Genomic DNA, 17,006 nt, shown 5'->3' on the forward strand with positions numbered 1-17,006 from the left:
GACCAAGGAAATGGAAATAAAGGTTGAACAGGAAGCCTACCATCTGCTAGAGAATGAGAAAAAGACTAGCCAAGTGACTTCACAAGGTTCTTTTAAGATCACAATTCAGTAGTACAGTCTGTAGCAGTTGGCAGATAGCATAAAGCCACATATCTGGACTGGTGGGCCGTTCAAGAAGCTCTACTATTCCTTCTCCCTTAGTGATCCTATGCATCTGAACTCTAAGCATGGGACAAACAGTCCTAGTCACCAACTCCACAGAGACCATTCCCACACATTCACCACTTTCTGTAACAAAATATTTCTTTATATTTAATATTTTTTATAGAACATTTACTTATGTCACCTTCATCCTCTGCCCCCTTGTTCCAGAATGTCCTCAATTATAAAAGGTCCGCTTCCTGTGCATTTACACATCTGAATATCTCCATAGCATATATTTCCCATCTCCTGCCTTTCTTCTAAAGTAAATATATTGCGATTCAAGCGTTACCATTTACTTTGAATAAAACTGACCATTTGTGTAGGTGCCCTCTGGACCAACTCCATCTTGATTATATCTTTTCAAAGCTGTGGTCCATAGAATTGTACATTACTCCAAATAATAAAGATACATACCTGTAGAAGGTATTCTCGGAGGACAGCAGGCTGATTATTCTCACAACTGTGTCGATGTCCACGACGGCCCAGGAGACCGGGAAAAATTTGCACAGCAAAAAGAGCTTTCCAGAATGATCCGTCACGCGGGACCAACACACTGCGCATGCGCGAACGGCTTCCCGCCCGCGACACGAGCATGCCCTCCTCAGTTGAATAAAAAGCAAATAGAGAACTGAAAACACTCCAAAGGGGAGGAGGGTGGGTTTGTGAAAATAATCAGACTGCTGTCCTCGGAGAATACCTGCTACAGGTATGTATCTTCATTTTCTCCGAGGACAAGCAGGCTGGACTATACTCACAACTGGGGTATGCCTAGCCCCCAGGCTCACTCAAAATAATGAACATTGGTCAATTGGGCTTCACAACGACGAGGACATAACAGAGACTGACCTGAAAAGAAACACAACTAAGTGAGAGTGCAGCCTGGAACAGAACAAAAATGGGCCTAGGAGGGTGGAGTTGGATTCTAAACCCCGAACAGATTCTGCAGCACTGACTGCCTAAACCGAATGTCGGGTATCCTGCTGAAGACAGTAGCGAGATTTGAACGTGTGGACTCATGACCATGTTGCAGCCTTGCAAATCTCTTCAATGGAGGCTAAGTGAGCCACCGATGCAGCCCTGGCTCTAACATTGTGAGCCGTGACATGGCTCTCCAGAGTCAGCCCAGCTTGGGTGTTAAGTGAAGAAAATACAATCTGCTAGCCAATTTGAGATTGTGTCTTTTGACCCCAAAAGGAGGGGAGTCGCCATCAGAAAATGCACAAACAACTGGGCGGACTGTCTATAGGGCTTAGTCTGCTCCATGTAAAAAGCCAATGCTCTCTTACAGTCCAAGGTGTGCAACTTGTCTTCACCAGGGCGGGTGTGAAGACGGGGAAAAAATGTTGGGAAGACCACTGACTGGTTCAGATGGAACTCACACACCACCTTCGGCAAGAACTTAGGGTGAGTGCGAAGGACTACTCTGTTATGATGAAACTTGATATAAGGTGCATGCACTACCAGGGCTTGGAGCTCACAGACTCTACGAGCTGAAGTTGAACAGCCACCAAGAAAATGACCTTCCAGGTAAAGTACTTCAGATGGCAGGAATTCAGTCACTCAAAAAGAAGCTTTCATCAGCTGGGTGAGAACGACAATGAGATCACATGACAATGGTGGCGGTTTGACAGGGGGCTTTGACAAAAGCAAACCTCTCATGAAACGAACTACTAAAGGTTGTCCAGAGATAGGCTGACCGTCTCACGTTGATGTTAGGCACTGATTGCACTAAGGTGAACCCTTACGGAGTTGGTATTGAGACCAGACTCTGACAAGTGTAGAAGGTATTCAAGCAGGGTCTGTGTAGGACGAGAAAAAGGATCTAGGGCCTTGCTGTCACACCAGACGGCAAACCTCCTCCATTTGAAAGAGTAACACTTTTCGTGGAATCTTTCCGAAAGACCGAAGAAGGCAACCTCTAAGCTCTCAACATCCAGGCTATGAGAGCCAGAGACTGGAGATTGGGATGCAGAAGCGACCCCTCGTTCTGGGTGATGAGGGTCGGAAAACACTCAATCTCCACAGTTCTTCGGAGGACAACTCAAGAAGAGGGAACCAGATCTGACGGGGCCAAAAGGGCGCAATCAGAATCATGGTTCCACGGTCTTGCTTGAGCTTCAGCAAAGTCTTCCCTACTAGAGGTATGCGAGGATACACATGCAGAAGGCTTGTCCCCCAATGTAGGAGAAAGGCATCTGCCGATAGTCTGTTGTGGGCCTGAAGTCTGGAACAGAATTGAGGGACGTTGTGATTGATCTGTGCCAAAAAGATCCACCAAGGGGGTGCCCCACTCTCGGAAGATCTTGTGGACTACACCCCTTCCCGTGCACTCCGCTCCATGGATAAATCCTTCTTATCTGTTCCCTTCTCCACTACTGCCAACTCCAGACTTCGCGCCTTTTGTCTCGCTGCACCCTACGCCTGGAATAAACTTCCTGAGCCCCTACGTCTTGACCCATCCTTGGCCACCTTTAAATCTAGACTGAAAGCCCACCTCTTTAACATTGCTTTTGACTCGTAACCACTTGTAACCACTCGCCTCCACCTACCTTCCTCTCTTCCTTCCCGTTCACATTAATTGATTTGATTTGCTTACTTTATTTATTTTTTGTCTATTAGATTGTAAGCTCTTTGAGCAGGGAATGTCTTTCTTCTATGTTTGTGCAGCGCTGCGTATGCTTTGTAGCGCTATAGAAATGCTAAATAGTAGTAGTAGTAGTAGTAGTACGTCCATGTTCAGTGACCACTCGTGAGGTTGCATGATCCTGCTCAACCTATCGGCCAGACTGTTTACGCCTGCCAGATACCTGGCCTGGAGAAACATGCCGTGGTGGTGGGCTCAAAGCCACATCCGGACAGCTTCCTGACACAGAAGGTGAGATCCAGTGCCCTCCTGCTTGCTGTGTAATACATTGCAACCTGATTCCCTGTCTGAATTAACATATGATTGGACAGCCGATCTCTGACAGCCTTCAGAGCATTCCAGATCGCTCGTAATTCCAGGAGGTTGATCTGAAGATCCTTCTCCTTAAAGGACCAAACTCCTTTTGAGTGTGAAGTCCATCTACATGAGCTCCCTACCCCAGGAGGGATGCATCCGTCGTCAGCACTTTTTGTGGCTGAGGAATTTGGAATGAATATCCCAAGGTCAAATTGGATCAAATCGTCCACCACTGAAGGGAATTCCGAAAGTCGGTAGACAGTTGGATCACATCCTCTAGATCCCCCGCAGATTGACACCACTGGGAAGCTAGGGTCCATTGAGCTGATCTCAAGTGTAGACATGCCATGGAAGTTACATGAACTGTGGAGGCCATGTGCCCTAAAATCTCAACATCTGCTGAGCTGTGATCTGTTGAGACGCTCGAGCCAAGGACACTAGGGCAAGGAGATTGTCCGCTCTTGCCTGGGGGAGATAAGCTTGAGACGTCCGTGTGTCCAATAGAGCTCCAATGAACTCCAATTTTTGAACCGGGACAAGGTGGGACTTGGGATAATTGATTACAAACTCGAGTAGCTCTAGCAGTCGAATAGTTATTTGCATGGACTGTAGAGCTTCTGCCTCCGAGGTGCTCTTCACCAGCCAATCGTCGAGATAAGGGAACACATACACTCTCAGTCTGCGTACCGATTATGCGACAACTGCCAGGCACTTTGTGAAAACCCTGGGCGCAGATGCGAGACCAAAGGGCAGTACACAGTACTGAAAGTGCTGAGTTCCCAACCGAAACCAAAGATACTTCCTGTGAGCTGAGAGTATCGAGATGTGTGTATAAGCATCCTAAGTCCAGAGAGCATAGCCAATCGCTTTCTTGAATCATGGGAAGAAGGGTGCCCAGGGAAACCATCCTGAACTTTTCTTGGACTAGAAATTTGTTCAGGGCCCTTAGGTCTAGGATGGGATGCATCCCCCCTGTTTTCTTTTGCACAAGGAAGTACCTGGAATAGAATCCCAGCCCTTCTTCCCCTGGTGGAACGGGTTTGACCGCATTGGCCTTTAGAAGGGCAGAGAGTTCCTCTGCAAGTACCTGCTTGTGCTGGGAGCTGAAGGACTGAGCTCACGGTGGGAAATTTGGAGTCCTGGATACCAGATTGAGAGTGTATCCCAACCGGACTATTTGAAGAACCCACCTGTCGGAGGTTATAAGAGGCCACCTTTGGTGAAAAAATAACCTCCCTCCGACCGGCAAGCCGTCCGGTACAGACACTTTTTCTGAGGCTATGCTGCACTGGAGCCAGTCAAAAGCCCGTCCCTTGCTTTTGCTGGAGAGCCCTAGGGGCCTTAGGCGCACGCCGTTGACGAGAACGGGCATGCTGGGACTGAGCCTGGACAGGCTGCCGAGAAGCAAGAGTGTATCTACGCTTATAATAGGAATAAGGAGCACTCCTCCTCCCTCAAAAAAAAACCTCCTAGATGAGGAGCTGTTAGCAGAAGACGCCCGGTGGGAGAGAGAATCCATAGCATCATGGTGCTTACCATGTCTCTACCTTTTCTCCAAAGAGATTATCCCCCTGGCAAGGAACATCCGCCATTCGCTACTGGGTCTTAAGTTCCAGGTCAGAGACACGCAGCCATGAGAGTCTGCGCATCACTATACCTTGAACAGCTACTCGGGATGCCACATCAAAAGTGTCTAAGACCCCCTGGCCAGGAATTTGCGACACACCTTCTGCTGCCTGACCACCTAGTGAAAAGGTTCGGCGAGCTCCAGAGGAAGTGCTTCAACCAAACTGGACAGTTGCCTCACCGAGTTCTGTAAGTGGATGCTCATGTAGAGCTGGTAAGTTTGGATCTTGGTGTTTCCTCCCAAAAGAATCCAAGGTCCTAGACTCTCTGCCTGGGGGCGCCGAGGCATAGTCTCTAGTACCCTTCTGAGAGCAGACTGCACCACCATGGAATCGTGAGGAAGTTGGGCCTTCACCATTACAGGCTCTCCATGGACTCTGTACTGGGATTCAGATTTTTTTGGGACCACTGAATTACATAGACGGAACGACCAGTTTCGCACAAGAACTTCCCTGAGTGTGTTATGCAAAGGGGCCGTTGCAACCTCTGTGGGCGGAGAAGGATAGTCCAAGACCGCGAGCATCTTGGCCCTGGGCTCATCCACAACCTCCATAGGGAATGGAATGTCCTTAGACATTTCCTGAACAAAAGATGAGAAAAAAAAGACTCAGGTGGAGACATTCTTCTTTCAATTGGTGGAGTAGGATCAGAGGGAACCCCACACAACAATTCCTCCGAAAAGTATCTGGGGTCTTCCTCCTCTTCCCATGAGCGCTCATCATCGGTATCGGACAAAAGCTCTCTAAGAGCAGCCCGAACCCGAGCCTGTCTCAACATCGAGGATCAATGAACTCGTGGGGGGTATCAAGAAGACGGCTCCTGCCTGGACTCTGGCGAAGCTTCCTCCACCGCCGTCGAGGGGGAGTCGACTCGGGTGGCGGCCGACGCCGATACCGCAAGCGGTACAGAGGACGGGGACCTCACCACAGGCGATGACCCAGATGCTGCTTCCACAGTCGGTGCAGAAGGCTCAGACTGGCGCAGCAACCCTTCCAGAAGCTGTGGAAGGGCCCTGATGCGCTCGTCAAGAGCTTCCATTGGAAAAGGCTGGGGGGGCCGGTGCAGGAGTCAGTGGTAGAATCTGAGGGGACTCGAGAGCCGGTACCAGGCTGCCAGATGACCGACGCATCAGCACCTCCTGTATGAAGGATGAGCAATCCTCCCGGCGCCGATGCTTCTCGGGCGCCAACTCTCTCGGCTTCCCGCAGCTCTCGATACTGTGCATGGAAACAGAACGATGACGGTGCTTCTTAACCTTCGCTCAATGCCCGTCATTGAGACTCCTTGGTACCGAAGAGAAGGACATGGAATCCTCACACTTCCTCGGGGCCGGGTCCGACAAAGCTCGGTCCCAGGGGGCCTGCATAGCAGTAGGCCTCGAGACAGGTGGAGACCTAACTCAATGCCTCTCTGCTCCCATCACGATGCGGTCGTTCGGCAGCCATTACCCGAGCTCATGCCATCGCTGCTTCCCTCGACGTCACCGACCTCTGTACCGATGTCAATACAGACGTCGACCCGGACCTTTCAGAAAAAAAGTTTCTCACGTTGAGCCTCCCAAACCACTTGGGTCCGTTTCTTCATCAAAAGACAAAGCTTGCAGGCAGCTGGTCAGGCCCAAGGCACTGGAGACACCACGCGTGGGGGTAGGTACCCAAGATGGTCCGGTTGCAGCGAGTACAATGATTGAAGCCAATGGGAGTCCTCGATGACATGGACGGGAAAACAGCAGCTGCAAAATTAAAAGACTCGATGGTGTCAAATAAAAAGGCACAAAACAGGAAAAAAAAATCACCCGGCCGAGCAGCGTAAGGGCGGCCACGACGAAAAAATAAGAAAAAACTTATTAACTTAAAAAGGTGAAAAATTAATAAGGAAAAAAGGGTCTTTTTTTTTTTATATCGAAGAGGAAAAAAGTTTTGAAAAGAAAAAGGGGACGCGGTAAACGCTTACCCGAGTCCCCTGAGCCAAAAATACACAGTTTCAAAAAAAGCCGTGTATCTTCAATCATTTATCATAAGAACTGAGGAGGGCACGTTCGCGTTGTGGGCGGGAAGCCGTTCGTGCATTCGCAGTGTGTTGATCCCACGCGACAGTGTTCTGGAAAGCTCTTATTTTTGCTGTGCAAAATTTTCCCGGTCTCCTGGGCCGTCACGGACAACGACCCAGTTGTGAGTATAATCCAGCCTGCTTGGCCTCTGAGAAGAGGTCTGACAAGAGATTTCTACAGATGCACTAATCACTTATTTTCCTGTTGGCCATTCCTCTCCCTATTCATCTGTGCATCATTCTGGCTTTTTCCATCACTTTTTCTACATGTTTGACCAGTAAGAACATCCGATAACTCCCAAATTATGATTTTTCATGTGCACTATTACTTCTCTTATACTGCACTCCTCCCTTAGATTTTTCCAGCCCAAATGCTTGGCCCTGCCTTTTTTAGCATTAAATCTTAGCTACCAAATTCTAGACCATTCAATATAACACAATTATTCACCTAACTTGCAATAAACTACTTACTTTCTGAGGACTGTTCCCTGAAGTCGGTTGACTAGGTTCATTAATAGAACACTCTGCCTGTAGGACTTCAGCTGCTGATGGGTCCATTTCACTGCAATGGTAATTCACTGCTGCAAAAGCCTATATAAAAAGATGTTTATAGTTTACAGGTTAAGCCTAACAATGGAACAATTTAGGAGCAGAAATAAAATGCTATTTTATATTTGTATTATAAATGTATGTCTTTTGTAGCATTTTAGTGGAATGGAGTGTGCTTGTGGGCTAAATGATTTGATGGGTGGCAACACGAGTCAAGAGCTTTTAAGGATACACATGAGAGAAAGTCAGCACTATTTATTAGTTTCTCCTGTTTATATAGTTCTTGGAAATGATAGTATTGTATAAATAGTTTTGAGCATTCATATAAAAATGAAGTTACTCATTTGTAGAACAAAATTCTCCGAGAACAGCACACACAATCCCACATATGGGCGACATCATCCAGTGGAGCCCGGTGAGGAGCACTTTCTAGCATCTTTCTGTTGAGACTGTGCCATGCATGCACCTTCCCATTTGCCACCACTGAGCAGGACCAGACTACTGGAACGCAATTCCTAGGAAAAGTGGGTAGATATGTGGGAATGTGTTTCCTGATGACCTTGGAGAACACCCACTACAGGTAAGCAATTTAGCTTTTTCCAAGGACAAGCCAGACAATATTTCAACACACGGAAAGTCCTAGCTATCAGGTTATTCAAAACAAACAAAAAAATTGGGGGGGGGGGGGGGGGGGGAGAAGAAAAGGCCTGCAAGTCATTGATCATCATATCTTTTTATTTCTGTTTTAATGTAGAAACCTGGAACGGAAAATAAAACAAGTGCCTAGAGGGGTAGAAGTGGCTTTTAGACCCTGAATAAGTCACTGACCAAATCCACTTTCCCAAGTCTTGCTCAAGATCATAATGAGATGTGAATGTGTGGACAGATGACAATATTGCAGCTTTGCAAATCTATACGGAGGCAGACTTCAGTAAGGCTACAAACACAGCCATGACTCTTATGTGACCCTCCAACATCAGTCCAGCCTGGGTTTAAGTAAAGGAGATACCATCTGCTAGTCAACTGGATAATGTGTTTACCAATGGCTGCCCCCAATCTGCTGGGATAAGAAAAAAAAAAAAAAACAACAAAGTTGGGTGGACTGCATAGGGTCCATTCCAGATTCAAGGCCAAGACTCTTTTGTAGTCCAAACTGTGCTGTGCATTTTCACCAGGATGGGAAATAGTGTTTTGGAAAAAATGTTGGCAGAACAATTTACTAGTTAAGCTAGAACATGGATATTACCTTAGGAACTTAGGATGTGTATGGAGTACTATTACGATGAAACCTTGTGTAAGGTGGATTAGCTATATCAAAAAAAGAGAAACGTTCATAGAGGGTTTGAACTCCACCCATATGAGGAAAGGCTAAGAGGTTAGGGCTCTTTAGCTTGGAAACGAGACAGCTATGGGGGGGGGGGGGGGGGGTGCGGGGGAGGATATGATTGAGGTTTATAAATCCTGAGTGGTATAGCAGAAAATTGAACTGATTTTATTTCACTCTTTCAAAAAGTACAAAGACCAGGGGACACTCAATGAAATTGCATGGAAATACTTTAAAACAAAGAGGAGGAAACATTTTTTCACTCATGAATAGTTAAGCTCTGGAAATTCATTGTCAGAGGATGTGGATAACAGTGGTTAGTATATCTAGATTTATTTTTTTTAAAATTGGCCAAGTCCCTGGAGAAAAGTCCATAGCCGGTTATTGAGATGGACATGGGGGAAGCCACTGCTTGTCCCGGGATTGGTAGCATGGAATGTTGCTACTAATCGGGTTTCTGCCATATACTTGAGGCCTGGATTGTCACTGACGGAAGCAGGATGCTGGGCTAGATGGACCATTGGTCTGACCCAGTATGCTATTATGTTCTAGGACCTGGAGCTCAGTGACCCTAAGGGCTGAAAAGGCTGCCACCAAGAATAAGGCTTTCCAGGTAAACAAACTTACAAGTGGCAAGTATCAACTGGCTCAAAAGCAGCCTTTCCTCAGCTAGGTGAGAATGACCTTGGGATCCCATGATACTGTGGGAGGTTTCATTAGAGCCTTTCATGAAGCAGACTAGAAGCTGTACAAACATGGGCTTACCCTCTACACACAGATTGTAAGCGTCAGTTGCACTGATGAAAACCCTAACACAAGGTACTCTAGCAGATTTTTGTGTAGGACAGGAAAAAGGATCTAGGGCCCTGCCCTCACAATAGACAGCAAACCTCTTCCACTTGAAGTTATATGGACTTCTTAGTGGAATCTTTTCTGGAAGCAAGTAGGATGTGGGAGACACCTTCATTCAGTTGGAGAGAATAAATTTCTAATCTCTCAACATCTGGGACTGGAGGTTGGGATGTAGTAGTGACCCCTCATTCTGGGTGATGAGGATCAGAAAACACTCTTGTCTCTATGGGCCATTGGAGGCTGATTCCAGAAGTAGAAGGAACCATATCTGCCTTGGCCAGCAGGGAGCTATGAGACACATGGTCCCTTTATCCTGCTTGAACAAGGTTTTCTTTAAGAGATGTATGGAGGATACACATACAGAAGACCTGCCTCCAATGGAGGTGGGAAGGCATTTGAGGCTAACCTACCATGTGAAGTCTAGAGTTGAACTGAGGGACCTTGTTTTGATGTGTGGCAAAGAGATCCAAGAAGGTGTGCCCCACTTTCAGATCACTTGGCCTATGGTCAATTGAATGACCACTTCTGTGGTTCTTTACCGCTTTGAGTACCATGCTGTATACAGATGCTCATGTCCACAAACTTACTGCTTTCTAACACTGGAGGTACGACCCCATGCTTCCATACTTGATCTAATCGCAACCTGGTTGTCTGGATGACAATTTTGTGCATCAGCAAATCTCTGAAAGTCTTTAGAGCATTCCATACTGTCCCTAGTTCCAGGTGGTTTATGTGTAACCGAGTCTCCTGGATGATGTGGAGCTCATCTACAAGAGTCGCCCATCCCAATTTGGATGTATGTTAACATCTTGTGGGGAAGAAAAATTTGGAATGGAAGTCCCATAATTGCCCACAAGAGAGACTCCAGCAGATTAGGAGTGAAGGCAATGGAATCCGACAGGTTCCAGTGGCCTGCAACCACTGAGAAGCTAGAATTCACTGGGCCATTCTGAAATGGACACAAGCCATGAGTATCAAATGGATGGTAGAGGCCATATGGACTAACAAGCTCAACGTCTGCCAAGCCATGACCAACTGGCTGTGATGGATCTGGAATGCAGTTCTAACTAGTGTCCACATGCTTGTATGAAAGGAAGGCCCAGGCCTGAACCATGTCTAACAGGGCTCCTATGAACTCCTATCTTTGAACGGGAAGCAGATGGGACTTTGGGTAGATGATACTTAACCTTAGTAGTTGCAGCACCTGAATTAGTTCTGGACATGGATACCTGCACTCCTTGAGATATGCTCTTTACCAGCCAATTGTCCAGGTAGAGAAACCATGTATGCCCAAGTTTATGTGGCAACACTGCGACTACTGCAAGACATTTTGTGAAGACCGCAGCCGATGCCAGGCCAAAAACCAGAACATGATACAGGCAATGGCGTATCGTTACTAGAAATCTGAGATATGGGATACATCTGGAAGTAGGTATAACCATCCTTTAAATTCAGACAGCATAGCTAAAGGTTTGCCCGAATCATGGGGGACTAAGTTGCCTAAGGAAACTATCTTGAACTTTTCTTTTGACACATTTGTAGGGGCACTTAGGTCTAGGATGGGATGAAATCCTCCTGGTTTTTAGGGGACCAGAAATACTTGATGTAAAATCTTCCTTTTTTCCCGTGCAAAGGCATACAAAGGCTTATTCCTGGGCGAAAAACGAGCAACAGGAAAACTTGCCTCTCCCAACGCGGGAAAAAAATGAACTGAGGAATGTAGTCCCATGGTGGGCAGGAAGGCATGCCACAAATGCGCGTTCAGGCATGAGGTGTTTAAAAGGCTCTAGCAAACTTTTTTGCTATGCATAATGCTGGCTCCCGGACCAACACGGATTGTCAGCCCACTTGTGAGAATTATTCAGCCTGCTTGTCCAGACTGCAAATGATATTCCACTAGCTGGATACCAGGGGGCAGCACACGCTAGACTGACAAAGAACTATTGGCTGGGAGTATCTCGAGCCGTAGCAGACAACTATTGAACCTGTAATGTGTGCCATATAGTGGATAAGACCACCCCCGAGCTCCTCTGAAACCTTTACCAGTTATCATTGAGCACTTTGAGAGAATAGCTGTGATATACTGGGGCCTCTAGCTGTCCCTAGCTGGTCTGGAAAATAATGTATATTGACAGTGGTGGACTTTGCTACTAGATATCCTGAAGCGGTAGCCTTATCCTCCTTAGAATCAGAGAGAATTACCACTACACTGCTAGAAACTGTCCCGGGAAGGATATCCATGAGAAATACTCTCAGACCAGGTAAACACAGTTTATGTCCGAGTTGATCTAGAATCTGTGGGCACACTGTGGAGTGAAATTTGTATGTATCACACCATATCACCCTGAAACTAATGAGTTGGAGGAGAAATTTAATGGTACATTAAAGCACATGTTAAAGACTTTGTGGGCTTTGTCAGAGATAACTTTCTCTATAATATCACCAAAATTCACCCTTTCCTTTCTGAGCACACTACCAGAACCCTTATCCACACTCTTATCACCTCTCGCTTAGACTACTGCAACTTGCTTCTCACAGGTCTCCCACTTAGCCATTTCTCTCCTCTTCAATCTGTTCAAAATTCTGCCGCACGACTTATATTTCGCCAGTGTTGCTATGCTCATATTAGCCCTCTCCTCAAGTCACTTCACAGGCTTCCTATCCGTTTCCGCATACAGTTCAAACTCCTCCTACTGACTTATAAGTGCATTCACTCTGCAGCTCCTCAGTACCTTTCCACTCATCTCTCCATACACTCCTCCTTGGGAACTCCGTTCACTGGGTAAATCTCTCTTATCTGCACCCTTCTCCTCCACCGCTAATTCCAAACTCCGTTCCTTTTATCTTGCTGCACCATATGCCTGCAATAAACTTCCTGAGCCGGTCCGTCAAGCTCCATCTCTGGCCGTCTTCAAATCTAGGCTAAAAGCCCACCTTTTTGATGCTGCTTTTAACGCCTAACTCTTACTCACTTGTTCAGTACCCTTATTTTATCATCCTCACCTCAGTAATTCCCTTATCTCTTATTTGTCCTGTTTGTCCTAATTAGATTGTAAGCTCTGTCGAGCAGGGACTGTCTTCATGTTCAAGTGTACAGTGCTGCGTACATCTAGTAGCGCTATAGAAATGATAAGTAGTAGTAGTAGGCAGCCCCAGACTATGCAAAAGACCTAGTATGATCTTAAGGCCCGAAACTGAGGGCCAGCAGGTACCTTTTTTAGTCCCAATTCATCAGAATAAACTTCAAGCTAATTGGGCGGGACCTTACAAGGTCATAAGGTGCCTAAACTATATAAACTGTTATATCCATGGTCTCGGCAAGACAGAAAGCAGTGCACCAATGTTGAAGGCATATGCAAATCACACGGCTATGGTACTAACTGTGTGCAGCCTACCAGAAGTGTGTCAGGATACTGACCCAATACCTTACACCTAGCAGAGACATTACCAGAGGGATCAGACACTGAAGAGAGCATCTAAATGTACAGACTGTGGAAAAACCTTCAGTCAAAAGGTAGAACTAGAACAGAAAGCATGAATAAGACATTCTACATGCTTTAAGTATGAGAAAAATTTCAGTGTGAAAAAAAGAGCTAATGCAGCCCCTGAAAATAAGAAACGAACATGTACAAGTATAGAACGTGGGAAAACCTGTATCAATAAAGGAAAAATTACAAAACATCAGAAAAACACTGATCAGAAAATACAAAATTTCACCCAGGAGACCAGTTTCAAGTACGAGTGTACGAAAAGTTTCAGTTGCCGGAAATTACTGCCAAAGCAACATAGAATCCATTCAGGGAAAAAATGGTATACATGCACTGAATGTAAAAAAAAAAAAAAAAAAAAAAAGCTTTATTCATACTCAGCTAACAAAGCACCAGAGAATCCACACAGGAGTAAAACCATTCACATGTGCTGAGTGTGGTAAACACTTCCATCAGAAGACACACTAATATTCACAAAATGAAGCATACAAGATCACGTGTACTGAGTGTGGTAAAAGCTTCTGTTATAGTCACCAGAAAGGCAGCGAACATGGTAAAGCTGATATACTCCCCAGAAAGGAAGAGCCAGAAAGCGAATGATACATACCTGTAGCATGTGCTCTCAGAGGACAGCAGGCTGATTGTTCTCACGACTGGGTTGACGTCCACGGCAGCCCCCACCAACCGGAACAAAACTTTGCGGGCGGTCCCGCACGCAGAGCATACCCACCGCGCATGCGCGGCCGTCTTCCCGCCCGTGCACGACCTTTCCCACTCAGTTGAATGACAAGCAAATTAATGAGTAAATCGCAACTCCAAAGGGGAGGAGGGAGGGTAGGTGCGAACAATCAGCCTGCTGTCCTCGGAGAACACCTGCTACAGGTATGTATCATTCGCTTTCTCCGATGACAAGCAGGCTGCTTGTTCTCACGACTGGGGTATCCCTAGCTCTCAGGCTCACTCAAAACAAGAACCCAGGTCAATTGAACCTCGCAACGGCAAGGGTATAACAGAAATTGACCTACGAAGAGCAACTAACTGAGAGTGCAGCCTGACCAGAATAAATTCGGGTCCTGGAGGGTGGAGTTGGATTCAAACCCCAAACAGATTCTGAAGCACTGACCGCCCGAACCGACTGTCGCGTCAGGTATCCTGCTGGAGGCAGTAATGAGATGTGAATGTGTGGACAGATGACCACGTCGCAGCTTTGCAAATCTCTTCAATAGTGGCTGACTTCAAGTGGGCCACCGACGCTGCCATGGCTCTAACACTATGAGCTGTGACATGACCCTCCAGAGTCAGCCCAGCCTGGGCATAAGTAAAGGAAATGCAATCTGCTAGCCAATTGGAGATGGTGCGTTTCCCGACAGCGACCCCTTTCCTATTGGGGTCGAAGGAAATAAACAATTGGGCGGACTGTCTGTGGGGCTGTGTCCGCTCCAGATAGAAGGCCAAAGCTCGCTTGCAGTCCAATGTGTGCAACTGGATGTTCAGCAGGGCGGGTATGTGGTCTGGGAAAGAATGTTGGCAAGACAATTGACTGGTTAAGATGGAACTCCGACACCACCTTTGGCAGAAACTTGGGGTGAATGTGGAGAACTACCCTATTATGATGAAATTTTGGATAAGGAGCATGAGCTACCAGGGCTTGAAGCTCACTGACTCTACGAGCTGAAGTAACTGCCACCAAGAAAATGACCTTCCAGGTCAAGTACTTCAGATGGCAGGAATTCAGTGGCTCAAAAGGAGGTTTCATCAGCTGGGTGAGCACTACGTTCAGATCCCATGACACTGCAGGAGGCTTGACAGGGGGCCTTGACAAGACCAAGCCTCTCATAAATCGGACGAATAAAGGCTCTCCAGAGATAGCTTTACCCTCTACACGATGATGGTAAGCACTAATCGCACTAAGGTGATTCCTTACTGAGTTGGTCTTGAGGCCAGACTCTGATAAGTGCAGAAGGTATTCAAGCAGGTTCTGTGTAGGACAAGAACGAGGTTCTAGGGCCTTGCGCTCACACCAAACAACAAACCTCCTCCACTTAAAAAAGTAACTCTTTTTAGTGGAATCCTTCCTAGAGGCAAGCAAGACGCGGGAGATACCCTCCGACAGACCCAACGAAGCAAAGTCTACGCCCTCAACATCCAGGATGTGAGAGCCAGAGACTGAAGGTTGGGGTGCAGAAGCGCTCCGTCGTTCTGCGAAATGAGAGTCGGAAAACACTCCAATCTCCACGGTTCTTCGGAGGACAACTCCAGAAGTAGAGGGAACCAGATCTGACGGGGCCAAAAGGGCGCTATCAGAATCATGGTGCCGTGGTCTTGCTTGAGCTTCAGTAAGGTCTTCCCCACCAAAGGTATGGGAGGATAAGCATACAGGAGACCGGTCCCCCAATGGAGGAGAAAGGCATCCGACGCTAGTCTGCCACGTGCCTGTAGTCTGGAACAGAACAGAGGCAGCTTGTGGTTGGTCTGAGAGGCGAAAAGGGCCACCAAGGGAGTGACCCACTCTCGGAAGATCTTGCGTACCACTCTGGAATGAAGCGACCACTCGTGCGGTTGCATGACTCTGCTCAGTCTGTCGGCCAGACTGTTGTTTACACCTGCCAGGTATGTGGCTTGAAGAAGCATGCCAAACTGGCAGGCCCAACGCCACAGCCCGACGGCTTCCTGACACAGGGGGCGAGATCCGATGCCCCCCGCTTGTTGATGTAATACATTGCAACCTGATTGTCTGTCCGAATTTGGATAATTTGACAGGACAGCCGATCTCTGAAGGCCTTCAGTGCGTTCCAGACCGCTCGGAGCTCCAGGTTGATCTGAAGATCCTGTTCCTGGAGGGACCACAGTCCCTGGGTGTGAAGACCATCGACATGAGCTCCCCACCCCAGGCGAGATGCATCCGTTGTCAGCACTTTCGTGGGCTGCGGAATTTAGAATGGACGTCCCAGGGTCAAATTGGTCCGAATGGTCCACCAGTGCAGTGAATTGCGGCAACTGATGGAGAGGCGGATGACATCTTCTAGATTCCCGGTGGCTTGACACCACTGGGAAGGTAGGGTCCATTGAGCAGGTCTCATGTGAAGGCAAGCCATGGGAGTCACATGAACTGTGGAGGCCATGTGACCCAGGAGTCTCAACATGAGCCGAGCCGTGACCTGCTGAGACGCTCTGGTCTGGGAAGCAAGGGACAAAAGGTTCTGCGCCCTTGCTTCGGGAAGAAAGGCCTGAGCCGTCTGAGAATTCAGCAGCGCTCCTATGAATTCCAGAGATTGGACTGGCTGGAGATGGGACTTCGGGTAATTTAGCACAAACCCCAGCAGCTCCAGAAGGTGGATAGTGCACTGCATGGACCGAAGGGCTCCTGCCTCTGAGGTGTTCTTGACCAGCCAATCGTCAAGGTACGGGAACACGTGCACTCCCAGCTTGCGCAAGTACGCCGCCACCACTAGGAGGCACTTTGTGAACACTCGTGGCGCGGAGGCGAGCCCAAAGGGCAGCACACAGTACTGAAAGTGCCATGTTCCCAAACGGAATCTGAGATACTGTCTGTGAGCTGGCAGTATCGGGATGTGAGTGTATGCGTCCTTTAAATCCAGGGAACATAGCCAATCGTCTTTCTGAATCATTGGTAGAAGGGTGCCCAAGGAAAGCATCCTGAACTTCTCTTTCACCAGGTATTTGTTCAGACCTCTCAGGTCTAGGATGGGGCGCATCCCCCCTGTTTTCTTTTCCACAAGGAAGTACCTGGAATAGAATCCCTGCCCTTCCTGCCCGGGTGGCACGGGCTCGACCGCATTGGCGCTAAGAAGGGCGGAGAGTTCCTCTGCAAGTACCTGCTTGTGATGGGAGCTGAAGGATTGGGCTCCCGGAGGACAATTTGGTGGAGTGGAGGCCAAATTCAGGGCGTATCCGCACCGCACTATTTGGAGAACCCACTGGTCGGAGGTTATTAGAGGCCACCTTTGGTGAA

The 17,006-nt window shown here is 47.6% G+C and overlaps 1 protein-coding gene across 1 annotated transcript in view; it reads right to left on the reverse strand.

Annotated features, from left to right (window-relative positions):
- Positions 1-17,006, reverse strand: part of DAZL (deleted in azoospermia like) — a 312,957-nt gene that overhangs the window by 68,904 nt on the left and 227,047 nt on the right. Inside the window, 1 exon segment of the mRNA XM_030202610.1 lies at positions 7,292-7,411. Coding sequence (XP_030058470.1) covers positions 7,292-7,411 — 120 coding nt within the window.

The sequence above is a fragment of the Microcaecilia unicolor genome, chromosome 1, assembly GCF_901765095.1.
Source record: "Microcaecilia unicolor chromosome 1, aMicUni1.1, whole genome shotgun sequence".
Taxonomy (NCBI): domain Eukaryota; kingdom Metazoa; phylum Chordata; class Amphibia; order Gymnophiona; family Siphonopidae; genus Microcaecilia; species Microcaecilia unicolor.